Raw genomic sequence first — 18709 nt, 5'->3', positions numbered from 1 at the left:
CCTGTTTTATTCTCTCACTGACGGTCAGAACAATGTGAAGAAAAATATTGGATTTTTTAAGGTGAAGTGTTCAACTTGAGAAAATGACAACAAAAGCAACCGTTCCAGGAATAGAATAGTACGTCAGATCAAGTTAAATGAATGGAGACAAGACTATTTGTTTTTGTTAGGATTGTAACATGAAGGTCATAAAACTGCTCCGTATAAAAAAATAATAATAATTATTTACAGAATATTTTTGGACGCTGGTGAACACCTGATCTCTCATGGCCATTCCAGTAGAATCTGTGTTGTCTTTTTTCAAAACTGCAAATGATTTGCAAAAATACTCACGATAATTGCAGACGAGCAACACAAACATGACACAATTTCCAGTTGATTTAAAACAGCTTTATTAGTGTACACTGTAATAAGTTGAATGTATATGTAGAATAGTTGGAAAGTCTATGAAGATTCAATCATCAGTGTTTGAAGAAGACAGAAATCCTAACAGCGTGTTTTCTAATGGAATAATAATCTGTCGATAGCAAGAAAAATAAAATAAAGCATGTATGGTCAAATAAAAGTAAAAACTATACAATAAACACTAGTGACTTGTAGAAACTTCACTTTTCTCCAAAGTAACCACCTTCTTTTTTTTTTTTTTATCAGAAAAATTCATCAGAAAGCGGCTTTATTGGAGATACACAATTGTCATCACAATAAGAAGAAATAAAATAAAACATGATCTGTAAATGGGAGTTTGGACCCTTCGAAATGTGTAGATGTCGTCTATAAGAAACCTAATTTGTTATTGGTGTGAAAAGGTGGATGTTTCTGGGGGAAACAATTCTAGGTGGCACTCGTTTAAAGAAAGAAAAGTAGATTAAAAAAAGAAAAAGGCTTTTGCTGGACCCTGGCTAAATGTTTACAACAGTTTGTCGAGTCATCAGGAAATACACCAAGTATACTTCTAAATGGGGGAAATGCGTCTAGACAATTCGATGCCACTGCATAGAACAACCGTGGGTTTGCAAAGACACAACACTAGTTTCATTTTAGCATGTGGTGTCCTGACCTTGGTGGAGTTGATTCAACTTTGTCGCCTAATAAATGACAAAGAAACAAGAGCAGAGAAAAGACAGGACAGACGAGAGAAAAGAAAGATAAACACACAGAGACCAACATCACGGAATTTGGCTGATTTTTTTGTTTGGTTACAAATGAGCATGGAATGATTTGTACTTATTCAAAACTTGGGTCAAACCATTAAGAACTCGTCTTGGAGGATCGTCACTTGCTTGGGAGATTTTTTTTTTTAAGTGTCAATCTGTCACTTTGGTCAGAGGATGCCATTTCTCAAGTGTGTATCCAATGATACAAATTGTCTGTTTTCTAAAGTTTCTGCAGGACGGACGACATGGACGACTAGACATCAGGATTTCTGGACTTCTCGTCTCTAAACTAAACCTTCATCTGGCGTTTCACAACATTTATTTTCTAACTGTACATTTTCTGCCGTATGTATCGGGAGTGAGAAAATTAAGATAGAAACTGTGAATGTGTTCACATGCACCCGCATCGTTGTGTAAGAAATTAAGACCTGCGTGAGGTTTGTATTTTTTCCAGTATGTAGAAAGTCAGAGCAGATATCTGGAATGTGACAGTTTGATCCAAGATGGCGGTGCATGTATAGTCCCATTTACATGTCCTACTTAATTACCCCCCCCAAGGGAAATAACACCATCAATACCTGTGTGCATAAAAACACAATCCCTGTCAGTTAACAGTGTACAACCATACTGAGAATTGAACCGCTGCAGTGCTGGGATTGGCTGCAGCTTTGACGCCGCGTACTGGAATGTCCTTAAGTAAAGTGGAGTTAATCAAATTCACCTCAAAGTCAGAGATTTTTTTAATTAATACTAACTGCAGCGATACTGGAAATTAATAATGTGATGTGAAGTGATGGATTAAACCCTAATACTTTCAAAAAGTCTGAATTTTTCGCTATATAAAAACAGCTAACTTTTCAAATGACTATTGTATATATTGGAAATGTGTGTTTGAGCAACTAACTAAAGTGGCAAATTACATCGGAAAGTTTGAACATCACCTTGACGCAGATAAAATACTTAAAAACTGGAGCTAGGCTTTCAACAGCAGTTCGTATTTTTGACACAGTGGATCTGCAGTGTACAGGACATACCATAAATACATGAATTCAGTCTTTGGGACAGCACTATTACAATTTGGGGTCGCGACCCTCGAGTTGAAGAATTAGTAACAGTAAGGCAAGAAATGTCTTTTTTCAACAGCTTCAACCGCCAAAAGATTCCAAAGAACTATTCTCAGCGATACACATTAGATCCTATGCTACATACTTCACATTCACTTCTTCACCGTCGAGCTGTGATCATTTCAAACCGGAGGGCATATTCTAAAAAATATGTGAATTCTAATAAAAAGGAAGAAAGCTTTGAAGATTTTAAATATATTTATATATAAAAAAATACATGAAAATACAAAAATGTAGCTAAACGAATGTGTAAAGAAAAATAATAACTGTCGTTTAACTAGCTTGTCAAATACTTAAAGCTTAAATACTTTGAGTTGAAAAGATTTGGGCTCTAAAAATACCGACATAGGTATTAGCTGGCTTTTAGATCAGGCCAAGGGGATCTTATTAAAACCAAATAGATGCTCCAGACAATTAGCCAATTCAGACAATATATGGACTCAATATTTATAGCGAATATCCTAAATTTATGAAAAAAATTCTTCTGATTTTCTTAATTTCAGGTGGGATTTGCAACATTCCTATCTGTACATTTCAAAGCATATCTTGCTGAACTTTACATAAAAGGCATCTGTATTACGGGTGCATGATTGGGGGCAGTGCAAGTACAGTATAGGGGCGTTTTTCTTTTAAAGTCCCACACTGCGGGACTCTATTAATAAAATGTCGATAATGAAAGACAACCGTGCATCAGTCCAAGCAAATAATCAAGAGACTTGCACGTTTTATACATTTGTGAAACGTCATGAGATGAGCGTTTCTCTTTTTAGTCTGTTCGACAGCAGGGGGCGACACTGAAGCTTAGACTCTTGGGTTTACATCGAGTCCTGGTCCTGCACGCAGCGGACATCTGACTCCCCTTCATATACATGATGATAGAATAGTAAAAATGGCGAGAATGGAAGCGAGAGACAGCCAGAGCATGCGGGAGGGAAAGAGAGATAGTGCATCTTGTTGGGCCTGACGAACTAGAAGAACTGTGAGTAAATCCTTCTGGATTTGTCTTTTTTTTTTTTTTCTAATGACTAAACGTTCAAAGATTTAAGCGGTTTGAAGTTCCACAGAGGTGACACGTCGCATGTTTCTTACTCTGAGGATTCCTCAGCTTACTCATTCCAGTTATCTGTGCTGGTTCGCTAGTGACCAAACTTTGAAATAAAATAAAAAACTCCTCATAGAAGAAACATCTGCTCCACTGCACACTCCTCAAATCGGACCGACCCACGTTCTGCACAGAGGAATTCTGTAAGTAAAACAACGTGTTCAAATATCTACTCAAGTGATGTATGAACTTTAAAAGTGTGTTTCTGTCACAGTATGTGTTTGTGTGCATGTGAACATGTAAAGACAGGGCATGTCATATTAATTACATTTCGTTCTTCCAGTGGGCACCGCTCTAAGGGTTGAGGACCCTGTGGTCGGGGGGGAGAAAGGGGTTAGACTTTAAAAATGAGCTGGAAGTTTGGTCATCAAAACCAAGAGATGCTGAGAAATTCATGTCCAGGCCTGAGGTCGATTTCTAACGCAGAAGAGTGGCAGTACTGTCAGTCAACCCTCGTGTAAACGGAAACGTATCGATGATGAGTCAAAGTTTGTGCTGTGGTTGGTAGGGAAGAGGCCAGGTGGACTTGTGGTTGGACAGACTTGTCCTGTTTACACGTTCAATCCCAGGAACAACCACGGTCGGGTCGATGATGAGGACACGGAAGCCCGGTCCTGCTGTGTGTTCTCTGGGCTGCAGCCTCGTTCAAATACCAAAAACACAAATGCAGTCTGGTCCGTTACGACCTCGCTCTTCATTTAGCATTTTTGATATTGCAGCATGATTTCAATTCTCATGCATAGGTCCGTGATTACTGGAATGTCAGCCTGTTGCTGATCCAACAGAGCCAAAAGGTAACCAGGTCCAGTGTGACATCACTGTTAACATTCCCCTCCTGTCCATTAGTCGTGTCATTCTCTCCTCCAGGTCCAATGTGTAATCGTTTTTTTCCGTTTGTGTTGTTGTTGTTGTTGTTGATGCTTTTAAAATGCTGTCAGTTCATCAGTTTAAGACGGCGTGGTTGTCTTCTTCAGAACGTACTGTTCAAACATCATGAAATGTCAGTCTGAGTTTGCGTCCACCGCAGCGGGAGCCTGTTTATGACATGCTGGAGCAGCGCACTGAGGGGGAGCCCATCTGGGTCAGCACCTTATCCAACCACTGGAGGGGGCCGTTGAGATGCAGCTCGATCCAACAGGGGGTGCTGGTTACTGTCTGACGCCTGCAGGGATAAAACAGAATAAGGGCACAGTCATAAATGGTGGTGGGGCCTTTGGTGCGAGATGGGCCTCTATTGATTACAGATAATATCAGGATATCCCCGGTTTCCAATGGGTATCAATTACTTAATAGAAACAATTACAGCCTGATACAAGAGGAAGCAGTTTGTCAAATGTGAGCTGTAATCGAGCTCTTTGTTTTAAGTGAATAACAACAAATAAAATACATGTGGGAGTTTGCATTGTCCAGGTCTGACCAGATGAATAAACACAGCTCACTGCTCCTGCCAGGCTTCACCTGAACAAAAGGAAGGCAACCACTGTTAACCTACACAGCAGCTTAACCCAGATCAGTGAGGACAAGCCTGGACAACCCCCCCCCCCCCTCCCCTACAAACACTGCTGTCTGGCTCCTTGGAGGGTACAACACAACCCTGAGCCAGGAGCAGAACAGATGTTTGCTGGTTGGACGGCTGCAGACACATAAAGGTGCAGACAAAAGCCCGACACTGACATTCTGCAACAAAAGGAAGATCATAATAGAGATTATTTAAATTTGGTATCTGTGCAAATCATGTAATCTAAGGCTGAACCTGGCGGGATGCTGCCAAGGCCAAGGATTCAGTTAAAATCAGATCTTAAGTCACATTTTATCAACAGCTACAGTTTGGAAAGATGTGGAAACTATATTTGCAGCTCTACCAAAGTTCAGTTCATTAAGCTGAAGGCTTGTGAAATCAGCCTGTGAGTTAGTGTTCAGGGCGGATGAAACAGTTGCTTTATGCTCCGAGCAGCATTTACGAGATCCTCCGAGCTACGCTGGGATCCAACCACAGGGACCCAAGACTAAAAAGACCATTTTAAAAAGTTCCCTTTTGCTGCAATTTAGAGCCCCAGCCTTCCCCATGGAGCCTTTAAAACGCCATGGGTTTTTTATTCCAAGCGCATGATGCAGTAAATAACAAACTTAATTAAGGTTTTACTCATGTGACAATAGCTACAACTTAAACCTAAAAACAAGGATTTGAAAAGAGAGACGTCCGCTTCATATCAGTTTTGCAACAACAAAACTAGACACAACCATCAGCAGCCTCTGCACAGACAGCATGGAGTCATTTTGTCACGAAGCTTCTTTCACAACCCTGTTTCCCTAGGATGCACCACATGAATTTCTCTAACACCTTCTGGTCTGGACTGATACAAGCCCTCCATTCATCACGTGTGATAGCAGCAGATACCGTGTCAGAGAGTGTAACCCACCTGTACTCGGCTCCCCAGCCCTTGACGAAGCTCATTCTGATCGTGCACATCCTGGTTAGCTGGTAGACCGCCTCGAATCCCTGATTGACTGACTGGGCCAGCAGTGCAGCAAACTCTTGGTTGTTAAAAATCTTCAGGTTACAGCCTTGAAAAAAGAAAAAAATAATTGACCATTAACCACCAAAATCTAGGTGACATTTTTTGCAAAATGTATTCTTGAGGCCAAACATGTGTTGTGGGAGATCACAGTGACCTTGAAATTTGACAGTTTTCCATTAATTACAGAGCGGGTGGCTGTCTGCTGTGTTTTGTGCCGTTGCTTCATGGTGTAGTCTCTCTTACACATAGATAACGGATCAGACTCACAGTCCGACTGGCCTTGGGGAGTATCGGGAGAAATCCTACCAAAAATAAGTTGCTTGGGGGCCAAACAGAAAGTCCGGCCCTGGCGTGTCCATGAGATCTTCAGTAGTGATTCTGTTCACACTGCTCATTTGGCCAGAAATGAAATATTCAAAGTTACGGGTACAGATGAGTCAGTGTGTGGGGGAGTGTCTGAGAAAGTGTCACATTGTGGACATTCGTGATCTCCACAGTGAAGACCTCAGCGAGGACTGTTTCATTATAGAGCCATTGAATACCAAGGGTTCTGGAATTTTGTTTTGTGGCACTGGTGCTTGTTCCTCATATCCCAAGATGTCAGACAAAGGTTTCAAAAGGAACATCATCCCCTTTATGACAATAAATATCAACACAACAAATTCCTCTCATCAGTAAACCAGCCAGGAGACTTTTTGTCAGATGTAAAGAATTCATGTGATTCAAGTAGAAATACCTGGTGGTATCTTGCAGACTGTGGCAGGATGCCAGCCGTACCGCTGGTTACAATTGGGACTCTGGACAAAAATGGCACTGTCGCTGAGGCACTCGGCAAACACCTCCCCTCCGATGTAATACAACCTCACACCGCGACCTGTGGGGTACGAGACGGGAATAATGTGAAGATGAAGGGAACAAAAGAAAAGCAAGAAGATATAAGAAAATCTGTTTTGTACTCACAGTAATTAATAAACAGCTAATTACATGTGTCTAGCAGTTGGTGTGTGTGGGGGGGGGGTTGTACCTATATGTCTCCTTGTCATTTCGACAGTTGCGTTCCTGTTCACGTTGCTGAGGAGCCCTAGACAGAAGCGTTCAGAGTTGGAGGGGTCGGTGAAGCCGTCGACTGTCAGAGAAGGCTGTGAGGCGTGGAACGTCTCCCCCACCCGCTGGTTTAGTTCATAGTAGGCTATGGAGCACCAGAACGCTGGTTCACTGTAGGTGACTGGCTGAAGGTCTGAAAAAAAATTAGTTTCTTTAGAAATCCTTGTCTCGTAAAAAAAAAAAAAAATGATTTCCCAAATGTAACAATTATTCTAGGCCCTCATTTCTGTGCAGAATTATTAAGATTTTACATTTATTGCTCAAAAAAATAACTTCCAAAACCAAAATGATCTGATTCTCAAAGTGGTGGATCCCCCTAGCCATCCATCACTGACTTACAATAATGTGAACATGCAGTACACATATGAAGCAGTCTTACCCAGGCCATGACTGACGGGTGACAGGCTGCTTGGTGACATTTCTGCTGGTGAGCCTGGGAGAGTAAAAAGACACAAATCACATTATGGTAATCTGTGTGACGTGTGTGGATTAACTTCGAGATTAAATTGATATTTTTCCCACCACAGTAGTTTACCTGATTCCATACTCTGATTCATCTGCTGGTCGCTGGTCTCTCCATCTTCACTGATATAGCCGGGGGGAGGAGTTTCTATATTCACAAACATTTTACACATTATCAGAGGGAACTGAGGAATAACGACCACCAGGCAGCATTTGAATTAACACCCTTCATTCAAAAATTTATCTTTCAGGGTTTGTGTGGCCGATTGTGTCATGAGTGAAGGGAAACCATAAAAGGTGTTACATCACGTCCTGCATACAGACCTGGTATATAGTTATTCGGTGGGTCTATGCCCGCAGGGAAGTTGGTGTTCTCAGGAATGGAGTTTGTAAAATCATCAAGAGGTGGAAGCTCTGTCAGAATCTCTGTATGTCGTGGAACCAGCACTGGAGGCAGCACTAAAGAGAAAGAGGCTGATGTTAACAGAGGCAGCAAAACCTGAATGAAACTAACATCTCAATGATTCCGGTTGTTATGACAAACATCACTTAATGTCGGGCACTGTGTACTTGTGTAAACCTTCTCACACACACACACACACACACACAATTCTTAAGGGTCATTACCTGGCGTCTCCACTCTCTGGTAATGGTAGGGATTGACGCACACTTCATCCTTCTTGAGGTTGAAGGCGTACTGGCAGGTATCGATGGCCCTCAGCTCATGGTGGCTGTGAAGGTCGGGCCATCTCCAGAGGCGGCAGTAGATGACGTGCGGCAGGCCTTTGCGATGGGACACCTGAAGACGCCCGTCCAGAGACCTGAGAAAATGGTTTGTTAGTGGAATGTGGGTAAACAACATCCAAATAAAAACAAACTGGAGTGAACTAATCCACTAACTCGACAGGGTGCAGGTAGTTTTATAGACAGTCTCTTAAACAAGTACCTTGCAAAACACATTTGTCTTTTCTATTTCATTGAGAAAAGATTTAAATTACAACCTCCCTGAAAGAGATGTTTATTCACTTAATCTGATATCAAAGGCTGTGACTATGACAAATATTCTTAATTTAATAAATCTTCCTTAAAACTACCTTTTTTTCTTTTATAATTTTCTTATTATTATAACCCATAATACAGTTTTATTGTGTAACCTTTGCAGCAATGAAGAGACGTACAACAATTGTTGACTGAGTTTGTGTGCATGGGAGTGTATTCACCTGCTGTGGTCAGGGTATCCATACATGCCTGCAGAGTCCCACTGCGCTATCGTGTGGCCTGAGCCTAGACCCCATAGATCTGAGCAATTGCTACGGACAGACACACACGCATACGCACACAAACATGCACACACACGTACAGACACAGGACAAGTACACAAAGGATACAAAAAAAATGAAAACAAAAGATGATAAACATGAGATGTTTCATTCCAAATTAGTAAGATGAAATCACAGATATTCACAGTTGGTCTCTTATTGACATAAAGGAACCGTCTTTATTCAGTAAGAGACTGCGTGTGGATGGTTGGTGATTAAATGACAAATTCCAAATCTGACAGTGATGTGGTGCAGTCAGGTGATGCAGAGGGACAGATGGATTAAATTTACAGTATCTCGTTTACACTTTTAGCCGAAACAGTGATACCAGGGGGAGATAATTTTTCCATTTCTGTTTTCCTGCTCTCATGCTGCAGAAAGACAGAAAATAATAAACGTCTGATCATTTTACTTTTAGGGGCTTTAAGTGTGAAGCAAACCCCTGCAAAGCCTGACTGTATATATTATGTGAATTACACACATACATATGATTCATATTTCTGCACATCATTTCTACACCATGAGGACAAGTGTGATGATTCACACAGATTATATATGCATCTGAACAACAATGGTATGTGAATGAGGAAATAAAGAAATTCAGTAGACGTGACAACAAAAAACAAATGTGTGTGTGTACAAACGCAAAGTACATGTGTGACTTAGGAAAGCACACGTCACAACTGTTGCTAAGATGTTGATTAATGCTCTTGTGTTTCATCTCAGAGGATAGAGGAGAGGAGGAAGAAAGAGAGGGAGAAGAAGAAAGAGAGGGATATTTTGTTGTATGATCAGAGCGACCCGACAGCCAGGCCTGCCTCTACAAGTCCTGCTATCTGACCACTTATCAGCCTACTCAAAGAATTCTACAAATACAAGCTCTGAGTATACTATCTCCAGATGGAAGCCAATGTTGTGCCTTCTTCCTGTCTTACTTAAAAGGTCACCAGTTCACTCACAACCGTGTTTGCTCCCTTTCCCAGAAAGACTCTTGATGCTCATCTACTGACCTAAACGTCACTAGGGATGGAAATCTAAAAAAGCCGGAGTTGGGAAATTGAATTTGTTTTAGTTATCAGCTTAACTGGATTATTTGCAAAACATCATGAGGATATTTTCACTCCAGAGCCAATGTATACAGTTTTTTGCAAACCCGCTATCTTCCTCTGAGGTCATGTGGGTTCCCATGCCTGCTATCTCTAGACACAGATGAGCCCCTCTTTCACGTTTCCTACCTCCACTCAAACGGAAATCTATAAAGCCCCGCTATCTCTTCAGAATCCTCCTAACACCATTCTGACATCCTCCACCAGCCGGCAGAAACGAGAACAGCGAGAGCAGAGCGATTTATCTCAGATTTCTATCAAACCTTACTTCTGCGTTCAAAGCAGGAAAGTGAGCTGTGCATTAAACAGCACTTTGTGACTCTTCCTCCTGTGGACTGAGGACAGCAGCGTTATTCAAGCAAATGTCTCACAAGAACCACAATCACCTTATCAGTGCCACTTCAGAGGCTATCTACACCACATTCCTCAGAGCGAAGAAACCGAGAGGCCTCTTCCGTCTCAGATGGAGCTAATACTGCATCTTAACTCCTTTTACTTCCCCCCCCCGTTGTTGCATCCTAATATTACCTCAACGAATTTGAGTATTTTCAGCTAAAGTTTTCAGCAGCTGTATCATCGGATTCAAAGGAATATCTACCATGACTTAACCTTCATTATTCACACATTTGAGGATTTTTCCAGCACTTGCACTGCCTCATTCTTTATTTACAGAACTGACAGACAAAGGTTCTATAAATTAAATATCAAGACGTATCATGTAGCATGTTGATGCAAGGTGCAAATCTACACCATTGACTGTATATAAAGCTGGAGAACATGACTGCGCCACAAAAGCAAAGCCAAATCCTTGTCTATATTTATATCTACACAACGTGCAATAAGACCTGTCCTCTGTCGGTAATACAGAGTGTACTGCTGAGAAAGTAGCCACCTCACAGGAATGTCATCATCGGATATTCCCTAAGTCATAGAAGATGAACTGCTACACGATTAAAGAAAAGTAAATGCATGAATCATCCCCTCTTTTACTAAACCTGCCATCACTAACTTTGCTGTCACCACTTCAGCTTCTCACCACATCGCAAATGTCATCAGACCTTTGTCAAACCAGATGAACACATTTACTCAGTTTCATTGTAATGACAGGGTTGATTGATATCTGTGAATCCTGAAAAAACATAGTGGCTTTTTTGACTGAAGAGAGATTTTTCTGTATTGGAACTAATTCTATAATTGGTCTTTTATGGTTTAAGACAACAAAGAGAGATGGAGAGAGAGAAAGAAATGAGAGAAAGGGTGGATTGTATAGAAATATTTGACGGGTGAAGCTCATAAAATGTTCACAGAGAAGCCTAGTTATCTCCCCTTTCTTCTGATCCTCGGCCGATTGATTGACGTTAATCTCTGGCTGTCCATGGGGTCCCCCTTAACATTGCCACTATTGTCATGGAGCAGTTTCGTCTGTTCTGGTGACTTGGCTCAAGTAACTTATCATGCAACACCAGGAGAAGTCTGTGCTGAAAGACACGTGACCCGTTCAGGCCAAGTATCCACAGCATTAGCCGGTTTGGGTAAAGAAAGGTTCTGCCAGAAAAAGCTAAACGAAAAGAAATTACCCAATGTGCATTTTCCTCTGTGAAGTGAAAAAAGTAAAGATCTAAACCAATTTGAGGTCAAGATGTTCGGCTTTATGCGCTGTATCTTTGTTTCAACTTGAAAAACCTTTGCGAGGATTGAGATAATAAAAAGAGAACCTTCCCAACAGCTTCAGATCCCACATCATCATAGTTAAGCTGTGTTGTTGATTAAGTGTTCATTCTTTGTTTCATTATTTCTTCCTTGTATTGCTTTTCAGGTCTCAAGATGTCTACAAATTCAACCTCCAATAGTCTGTGTGGTGGAGGGGGATGGTTTGTGCCTCAGAGCAAGAACACTACAATGTCATGCTCAAATGTTCCTGACCATCAGCTATTCAGACAGCCTTGTGTCTTTGTCTCCCTTCATAAACATGTTGTTTACTAGATGCTAAGACTAATTAATGCAGGCTTTCAAGTGCTTCGTAGATTTTACTTGCGTCGCTCTGAATGCCTTTCAGAGCTGGTTCGGGCAACAAGCGTTTCATTAAAAAAGGAGTGGCAGATGCCGAGCTCCAATCCAAACACTTAGTCACTCGTGCTGCTGTCAGGAATTACACACTTGTGTGAAGCTAATGTGTGTAATCAATAAGACACACCAGCACTTGTCACATTACATTCTGCATTAAAACAGTAGATTCTCATTAGGGCAAACAACATTTCTGAAAAAGTATTTGTATTTAAAGAAGCTTAAAAATCATAAGTGCATCACTACACTGTTATGAGCTCTCAACTAATTTATTCCTTTTGATTAGATTCATCTGATCTTGATCTATTTGTCTCTTTTAATGAGTAATGTGAACCTAATCACGGCAACGGGATGAGAGGCAACACCCGAACTAAGATGCTGGGGGTGCAAAGGAAAACATGGAGGTAATCGGAGCCAGTCACACCTCCAGTGACTTATCAGATAAAATCAAACCATCAACTTAGCTGCACACGATGTCAATGCATACATTCCCTGCCTATAGTTCACTTGGCATCACGTTTTGGACATCTGTTTCCCCCAATCAAGTTTCACTTCTGCTGCCTCGGTAACATACAGCACGGGCGATGGGGAAGTGGACCCGCTGTTGCCCAACTGAATCTTTGCTTTTTTGCGAGCTTGTGGCTGCCTCTCAGCCTCCTGCTCACTTTCATGTGTGTTGACACACCTCAGCGAGCTGATCTGTATTGATGGTGTTGTGGTACCAGAGCAAACAGAGACAGCGGATGTGTGAATGTGAGCACAGCTTGGAGTGTGCTGAAACAGCGAGTCGTGTACAGAATCATTTGGGAAAATAAATCAATTAATCATTTTGAGACATTTGTCAAACAAAACTGTTGCAAGCTTGGTGCCTTCACTTTCTCATAATCTAAGACTTTGATGCTTCTTCTGTTTTAACTCACTTAAAAGTCAGAGTTTGGATAAAATAAGCATTTTGGAAAACATCATCTTTGGCTCAGAGACATTCAAGTTCAGAAACGTGGAAGACTGAACAATTTCTGAAAAACAATTAGAGGCAGATTCATCTAAATTTGGTTTTGGCAAGTTTATACGAGAGTGTGTGTATGTGTGCATTAAATAAATAAGTATGTTGGCTCGTTGACAGTGACCGTTGTTGTTTGTGTCTACTCAAAGAATTACAGATCAGAGCCAGAGAAACAGAATAGAGAGTTGCATGCATGTGTCCTCATCTCACCTGGGTATAGTGACACACTTTGTGTTGCTGTTCTGTGTGCTGATGGCCTTTTCCAGCTCATCCAGCTGCCCTGTCTTCTTCAGCTTCTTCACCAGGCTCTTCACGGCTTTCTCGCACCATTTCTCCTCCTGACCTCCTCCATTCTGCTCCCCGACTCCACCAATTCCTCCTCCTGCTCCCCCGGTACTTGCTGGAGTCTTCTTCCATCCCAGGAGACGTTTCACTACCGGGGGAGTGAAGGGAAGGATGGAGGACATGGTGGCTGATTTATGTGTGTGCGTTATGTGTGGAACAAAGTGCGTTTTGATGTGTAACTTAATCAGAAAGGAGGAGAAAGGGGGTCAGGGGAAATAGGGTGAAACAGGTGCTGGGTGGTTGACTGAATTCAAGCTGGAGAAAGAAGGCTATATGTACAGAATTGTGAATAAAGTCTAATCAGATGTGAGGGGAGTCTTTGGAAATGTCAGATGGAAAATCGAAGATCATTGGGAGCAGGGGGTGGCAGGTCCAAAGAAACCTAAAAAACAGGAAAGACAGAAAGCACAAAGCAGAACTAGTCAGGACAAACACGATGATGCAAGATCTGATAGAGGAAAACAAGTATAACATTAACTTCTGTAATGATGAGACTAATTGTGCCCACACGTCCAGATTCATGCCCAGAGCCATGACTATGACTATCCATCCCAGGCCCCTGCTGCTCACTCTCCCACCATGTGCTGAACTGTATGACGGCCGGGCTGGCCATCATGGCACTGCGCACCCTGTGTTCACTCATGAAGGACTAACTGATCGCGTTTTATCTTCGGCGGTCGTTGAAGCCACTTGAAGCTTTGCACCTGTGCTTCTCTGTCTGTTATCCTAACCACACTTAGCACATGCATCTTCCTGTTGCTGTTGTAGCATCGTTACAATTACAACCCAGAGTTGAATTCAGGCTTTTGTTTCCAGTGTGTTTTAGAAGATTTTTTTCGGCTTAAAATAAGAATTGTCACTTTTTGTTGAAACGCCAGAGCCGCATTAGACTATTTTTACTCCCAATAGAAGGTCTGCATGAGTGTGTGTCAAAATGTGTTTTTCCTCAATTTTACAAAACGTTATGAAAGACATCTAAGAATGTATAATCAAGGTCAAGGTTAATTTTGACAGCAAATAGAAGTATTTAGGTCCAAGGTGACAAATCTATGTCAATATGTTTAAACCTAAACTAATCCTATAGTAAACCTATCCTATTATTGAAACCCCTGTTCGCCCTCGCAAAGAAAAGCTGAGCAGTGTCAAACAGAGTTAAACCCTGGTCGGCAGCTTAAAGCCTTACCAAATGAAACGCGCTGCTCTATTCACACCAACTGAACTGTCCTTCAGACCATCGACCACCGGTGTCTGCCAATGTTTTAAATATAAAATTGTGATGAGTGAAATGTGGAATTCAGTGGCACATGTAACCTGACCCTGAACTATATTATAGTTTCACTTTATTGCCATGATCCATTTCCGGCCTTATGTGGAAACCCACATGCAGGGCCAGCGCAAAGTCACAAATGACCTACACACTAAATTTGAAAACAAATCTTTCCTCCCAGGATCCAGTCCTCTACAAACGGAAACAGTTAGTGTCTGTCTGTGTGTGTGTGTGTGTGTGTGTGTGTGTGTGTGTGTGTGTGTGTGTGTGTAGATTAGTGCAGCAGATTATTGATCACCCAGACTTTAAATAAATAAAGACCAAACCCCTCCGTAATGCAGATTTTTCGACTCAGCTGACAGGGAGGAAGGGATAACTATCCTCAGCATGTTACCCTGAAAGTCCAAACTCCTTCTAAGAATTAATTTTGCAGGCTTAAACCCATGAACTGCTTACTGCTAGTGCAAGTGTATGACTCGCTTTTAGAGGTAGTCAGACTCTACACATTACTATACTGTATTAGACGCTGCAGTAGCTTGATATAATTCTCAAAAAATGTAAGCATGCTGCCCTTTAAGTGATACGAGCACAAGAGATTGGGATCCTTGTTCTTTTTTGATGGAGGTTGATGCATGAAGGAGATCTCAGAACATATTCTCTAAAACTGCAAATGCTGATGGCACAAGGATCTTTTTAAAGTGAGCAGAAAATCTCAATGTCTTTTCAGCCCTGCAATGGTTTGATATTGTCTAAAAAGCCGAGCACGCTGTGATGCCAGCAGAAGAGACAAAGGCTGGGTCCTGGTTTGTCCTTCATTGGACAGAAGGTTTATGCGGAGATATGTCAAAACATACAAGCTATCGGTAGGCAAACTGGCACAAAGGTCTTGTTGTACAGTGGGAGACTTTCACAGTGAACAGAGAGTCTCAGTGTTTCGGTCTCTTAAGGTCTTAGTTCCTGAAGTAGATTGGTAATGTATACAAATCCAAGCATTTAATCCTTTATATGATTGACAGAGAATGGGGGGAAAAACTATAATACTGCACGTTGAAGAATGATTTAAAGGAGATGTTTGAATATAGGATCTAAAATTGCAAAAGCTGGTGGCACAACAACCATGTTGCACAATGGGAGCCTTTAAAAGTGAAGAGAAAGTCTCAGCGTCTTAAGCTGCTTTCAGATATGCACTGGACTCCACAGTTCTCTGTATTGTCTCCGTAGGAGGTGTGAACGCAATGTCAGAGTGAGACACTCTGCAGTTTCTACGGACCTTCTCTGCCTTGCCTCCCAGTATAAAGTCCATAGAGATCCAGGAAAAGTCTATGTGGGAACACAGCAGGGAATCCCACGCTGGATTCACTACAAGCGAGTGTGCAAGTGTGTGTGTGTGTGTGTGTGTGTGTGTGTGTGTGTGTGTGTGTTTTTTTTTTGGGGGGGGGGGGGGTGATGACGGTTCTAACACATGAAAAACTGAATATATTTATATATATCTCCTGGTGAAACCGCAGTGACACACACACGTAAATTTCAAAAGAGTTTGTGTGAACCGCAGATGGTGTCGAGTGCTGTAAACAAAACTGTTGTGAACGAGTCCCTGATGTTTTGTGCGTGAGTGAGAGGCACCGTCATGTCTGAAAAAGTAGCTTGATATTGTCTAAAGCCTAATTATGCGATCCTGTGGGTTATGCCAGCATTAGATACATAAGCTGGAAGAAGACCAATGATTTTTCTGCTTTCATTGCCAAAGGTCAATGTATAAAGGAGATGAATACAAACTAAAACTGCAAAAGCTGATGCCACAAAATTCGAGTTGTAGAATCGCTTCAAGGTGATAGTCTAAAATGCTCAGTCCCTCTAGTTGCTTGATAATGTCTGAAAATCTGAGCGTGCTATCCTCAATGTGATAATAACAGACACGGGTTGGGGGGGAAAGTACATATTGGAATTTGATCAATAACTCAAATAAAATGTCTGTTGAGATGTATGTTTGTTATTAAAACTGCAAAATGTGGTGGCACATAAATTGTGAGTGCACTGGGAAGCTTAAACAGAAAGTCTCATTGTCTAAGTCTCTCTGCAGTAGCTTGATATTCTACAGCCCAAAAATCAAAGCATGTTACCCATCATAGGCTGTGATGCAAGCTTAAGACAAGCAGGGGAGAAAGGGTATAATATTGCCTGTTGATCAATACCTGGATTTGTGTCCTTGCTTGCTAAGTGCATAAAGAACATGTCGGAACAAACTGAAAAGCTGGTGGCACTTGATATTGTCTTTCCACTGTCACGCCGGCATAAGAGACATACGCGTTTGAAAAAGGACAATATTGCAGGTGGATGAATATCTTAAAGATGTCTGATCATAGTATTGAATACTGCAAAAGCTGATGGCATGAAAAACCATGTTATGCAGTAAGAGTCTTTCAAAGTGAGGAGAAAGTCCCTGCAGAAGTTTGATATTGACTAAAATCCCAAGCACGTTTTTCACTGCCATGCAATCCTAAGGAGACATATGCATGGGGGAAAAGCTGAATATAGCAGGTTAATCAATATCTCAAAGGAGATGTATTATCATAGCATCGAATACTGCAAAACCTGGTTGCACAAAAAACATGTTGTTCAGTGGGAACCTTTGAAAACTGAGGAGAAAGTCCCTGCAAAATCCAAGCTGTCATCCCAGAACAAGAGACATAAGCTTGTGGGGAAAGGGACACTAATACAAAGATGAATTATCTACAACTGCTGGGATCTGGCGGCATCGAACCCGTGTCGCACAGTGTGGAGCCTCGCAAAGTGAGGACAAAGTGTCGGGGAACAAAACGTGCTGATATACGAGCACAGTTCACATCAGTCTCCTCCAACACACAATCCTCACAGCGGCTAATCGCGGGGCCTTTGTGCGACAAAACAACGCAACGTTATTGTGTCTGTCGCGTCGTGTCTTCCCTGTGAGAAACTGTCTTGTTTGGGTTTTGCTCTGCTCCCGAAATCAAACACACAACAAGCGCAGGGGGTTCTTTTTGTGTGTTTATGTGTGTTGGAAGAATAGGCTAACGCTAGCCAAGCGGGGCGACTGCGGAGCGAGCAGCCGGGAGAATGTGGACTTTGACAAGGCGGCACAAGGCGACTCAGCCTCCCCGCTAGGTGTCATTTAACCGGGATAAAGATGTCCATGTTTCTTTTGTCTTGGTAATGACTTGGCGGCGGCGGTGGAGGAGGTCGTGGTGGTGGTGGTGCCTCCTTGTTTCCTCCTCCTCCTCCTCCTCCTCCTGCTCCTAGCCTTCTCCAAAAAAATAAAAAAATCCGCTAGCAAGCCTGCTACTTTGTGTGACAGACAAACAAACGGGCTCCGCTGCCGTTTTTAAAAACCCCGCTAGCTCGCTGGAAACACACTTACCCGGTCAGGAGAGGGCGACCCGCGGTGCAGAGGCTCCGGTGTGCATGGGGGAAACCCGCAGGTTCATCACTGAACGTGTCCACGGAGACTTTAAAGTGTATTTGCCACATCCGAGGCGCCGGGGAGACGATGGCCCCTCATTCAGAGCTCAACCGAACGTGGAGGGGAGCGAGAGCATATCACCCGTGCTTTTCACAACGCCCCGCCCTCCGCGCGCTCCCATTGGCCGCCGCCGGGGAATCGGCTCCGTAACCTGTTGGCAGGCGGCTCTCCCGTTGGCTGGAGGGTGGTGTCCGTCGCGTACGTCATCACGCAAGGGCGGCACGTCGCTGATGTTTATCAGCGGGTACCTTGATTGTCCTCTCATTGTGTAATACAGTAACACACAATAAGCTGGTATTATTTAGCTTTATATGTGAATATTTTAATATATAACTTGAATATATAAGAGTAAATGCACATTTCATTTAATCATAAAAGTATACAACATTAAATATAGTCACCAAACAGGATAAATACAGCAATAACACTGTTGTTTTAAAGCAATATTTACTCGTTTGTTTACAAATACATATAAATAGGCTATAGGTCCTGTTTTTAAACTTATTTGAAAACAATTTTTTATAATATTGCTTCTACCTGGATTTCTTGTTTCTTTGTGTATGTAATTGTTCTGTTTCTACAGTTGTGAAGCACTTTTTAAACTTGTTTTTGAAAAGTGCTATGTAAATAAAGTTGATTATTAT

The 18709-nt window shown here is 42.0% G+C and overlaps 1 protein-coding gene across 1 annotated transcript; it reads right to left on the bottom strand.

Annotated features, from left to right (window-relative positions):
• Positions 1–375: 375 nt before the first annotated feature.
• smad2 (SMAD family member 2) lies at positions 376–18115 on the bottom strand. The gene is made up of 11 exons (XM_053411057.1): positions 17964–18115; positions 13168–13684; positions 8686–8775; positions 8093–8286; positions 7790–7924; positions 7539–7613; positions 7383–7436; positions 6924–7136; positions 6636–6773; positions 5801–5945; positions 376–4542 (listed from the first exon to the last, which is right to left on the bottom strand). Exons 2-11 carry the CDS (start codon positions 13422–13424, stop codon positions 4419–4421), a joined length of 1425 nt encoding a protein of 474 aa, XP_053267032.1. The 5' UTR covers positions 13425–13684; positions 17964–18115; the 3' UTR covers positions 376–4418.
• Positions 18116–18709: the final 594 nt, after the last annotated feature.

The sequence above is a fragment of the Pleuronectes platessa genome, chromosome 19 (assembly GCF_947347685.1).
Source record: "Pleuronectes platessa chromosome 19, fPlePla1.1, whole genome shotgun sequence".
Lineage (NCBI taxonomy): Eukaryota > Metazoa > Chordata > Actinopteri > Pleuronectiformes > Pleuronectidae > Pleuronectes > Pleuronectes platessa.
This window is presented reverse-complemented; position numbering and strand designations above follow the sequence as displayed.

Bases quoted from the DNA above. Each gene is read 5' to 3' on its own strand.
- smad2 (XM_053411057.1), bottom strand. From the start codon at position 13,424: ATGTCCTCCATCCTTCCCTTCACTCCCCCGGTAGTGAAACGTCTCCTG. The intron at 7,614-7,789 runs GTCTGTATGCAG...TTGTGAATATAG, and splicing joins ACCGAATAACTATATACCAG to AAACTCCTCCCCCCGGCTAT. The intron at 7,137-7,382 runs GTAAGACTGCTT...ATTTTTTTTCAG, and splicing joins ACCCGTCAGTCATGGCCTGG to ACCTTCAGCCAGTCACCTAC.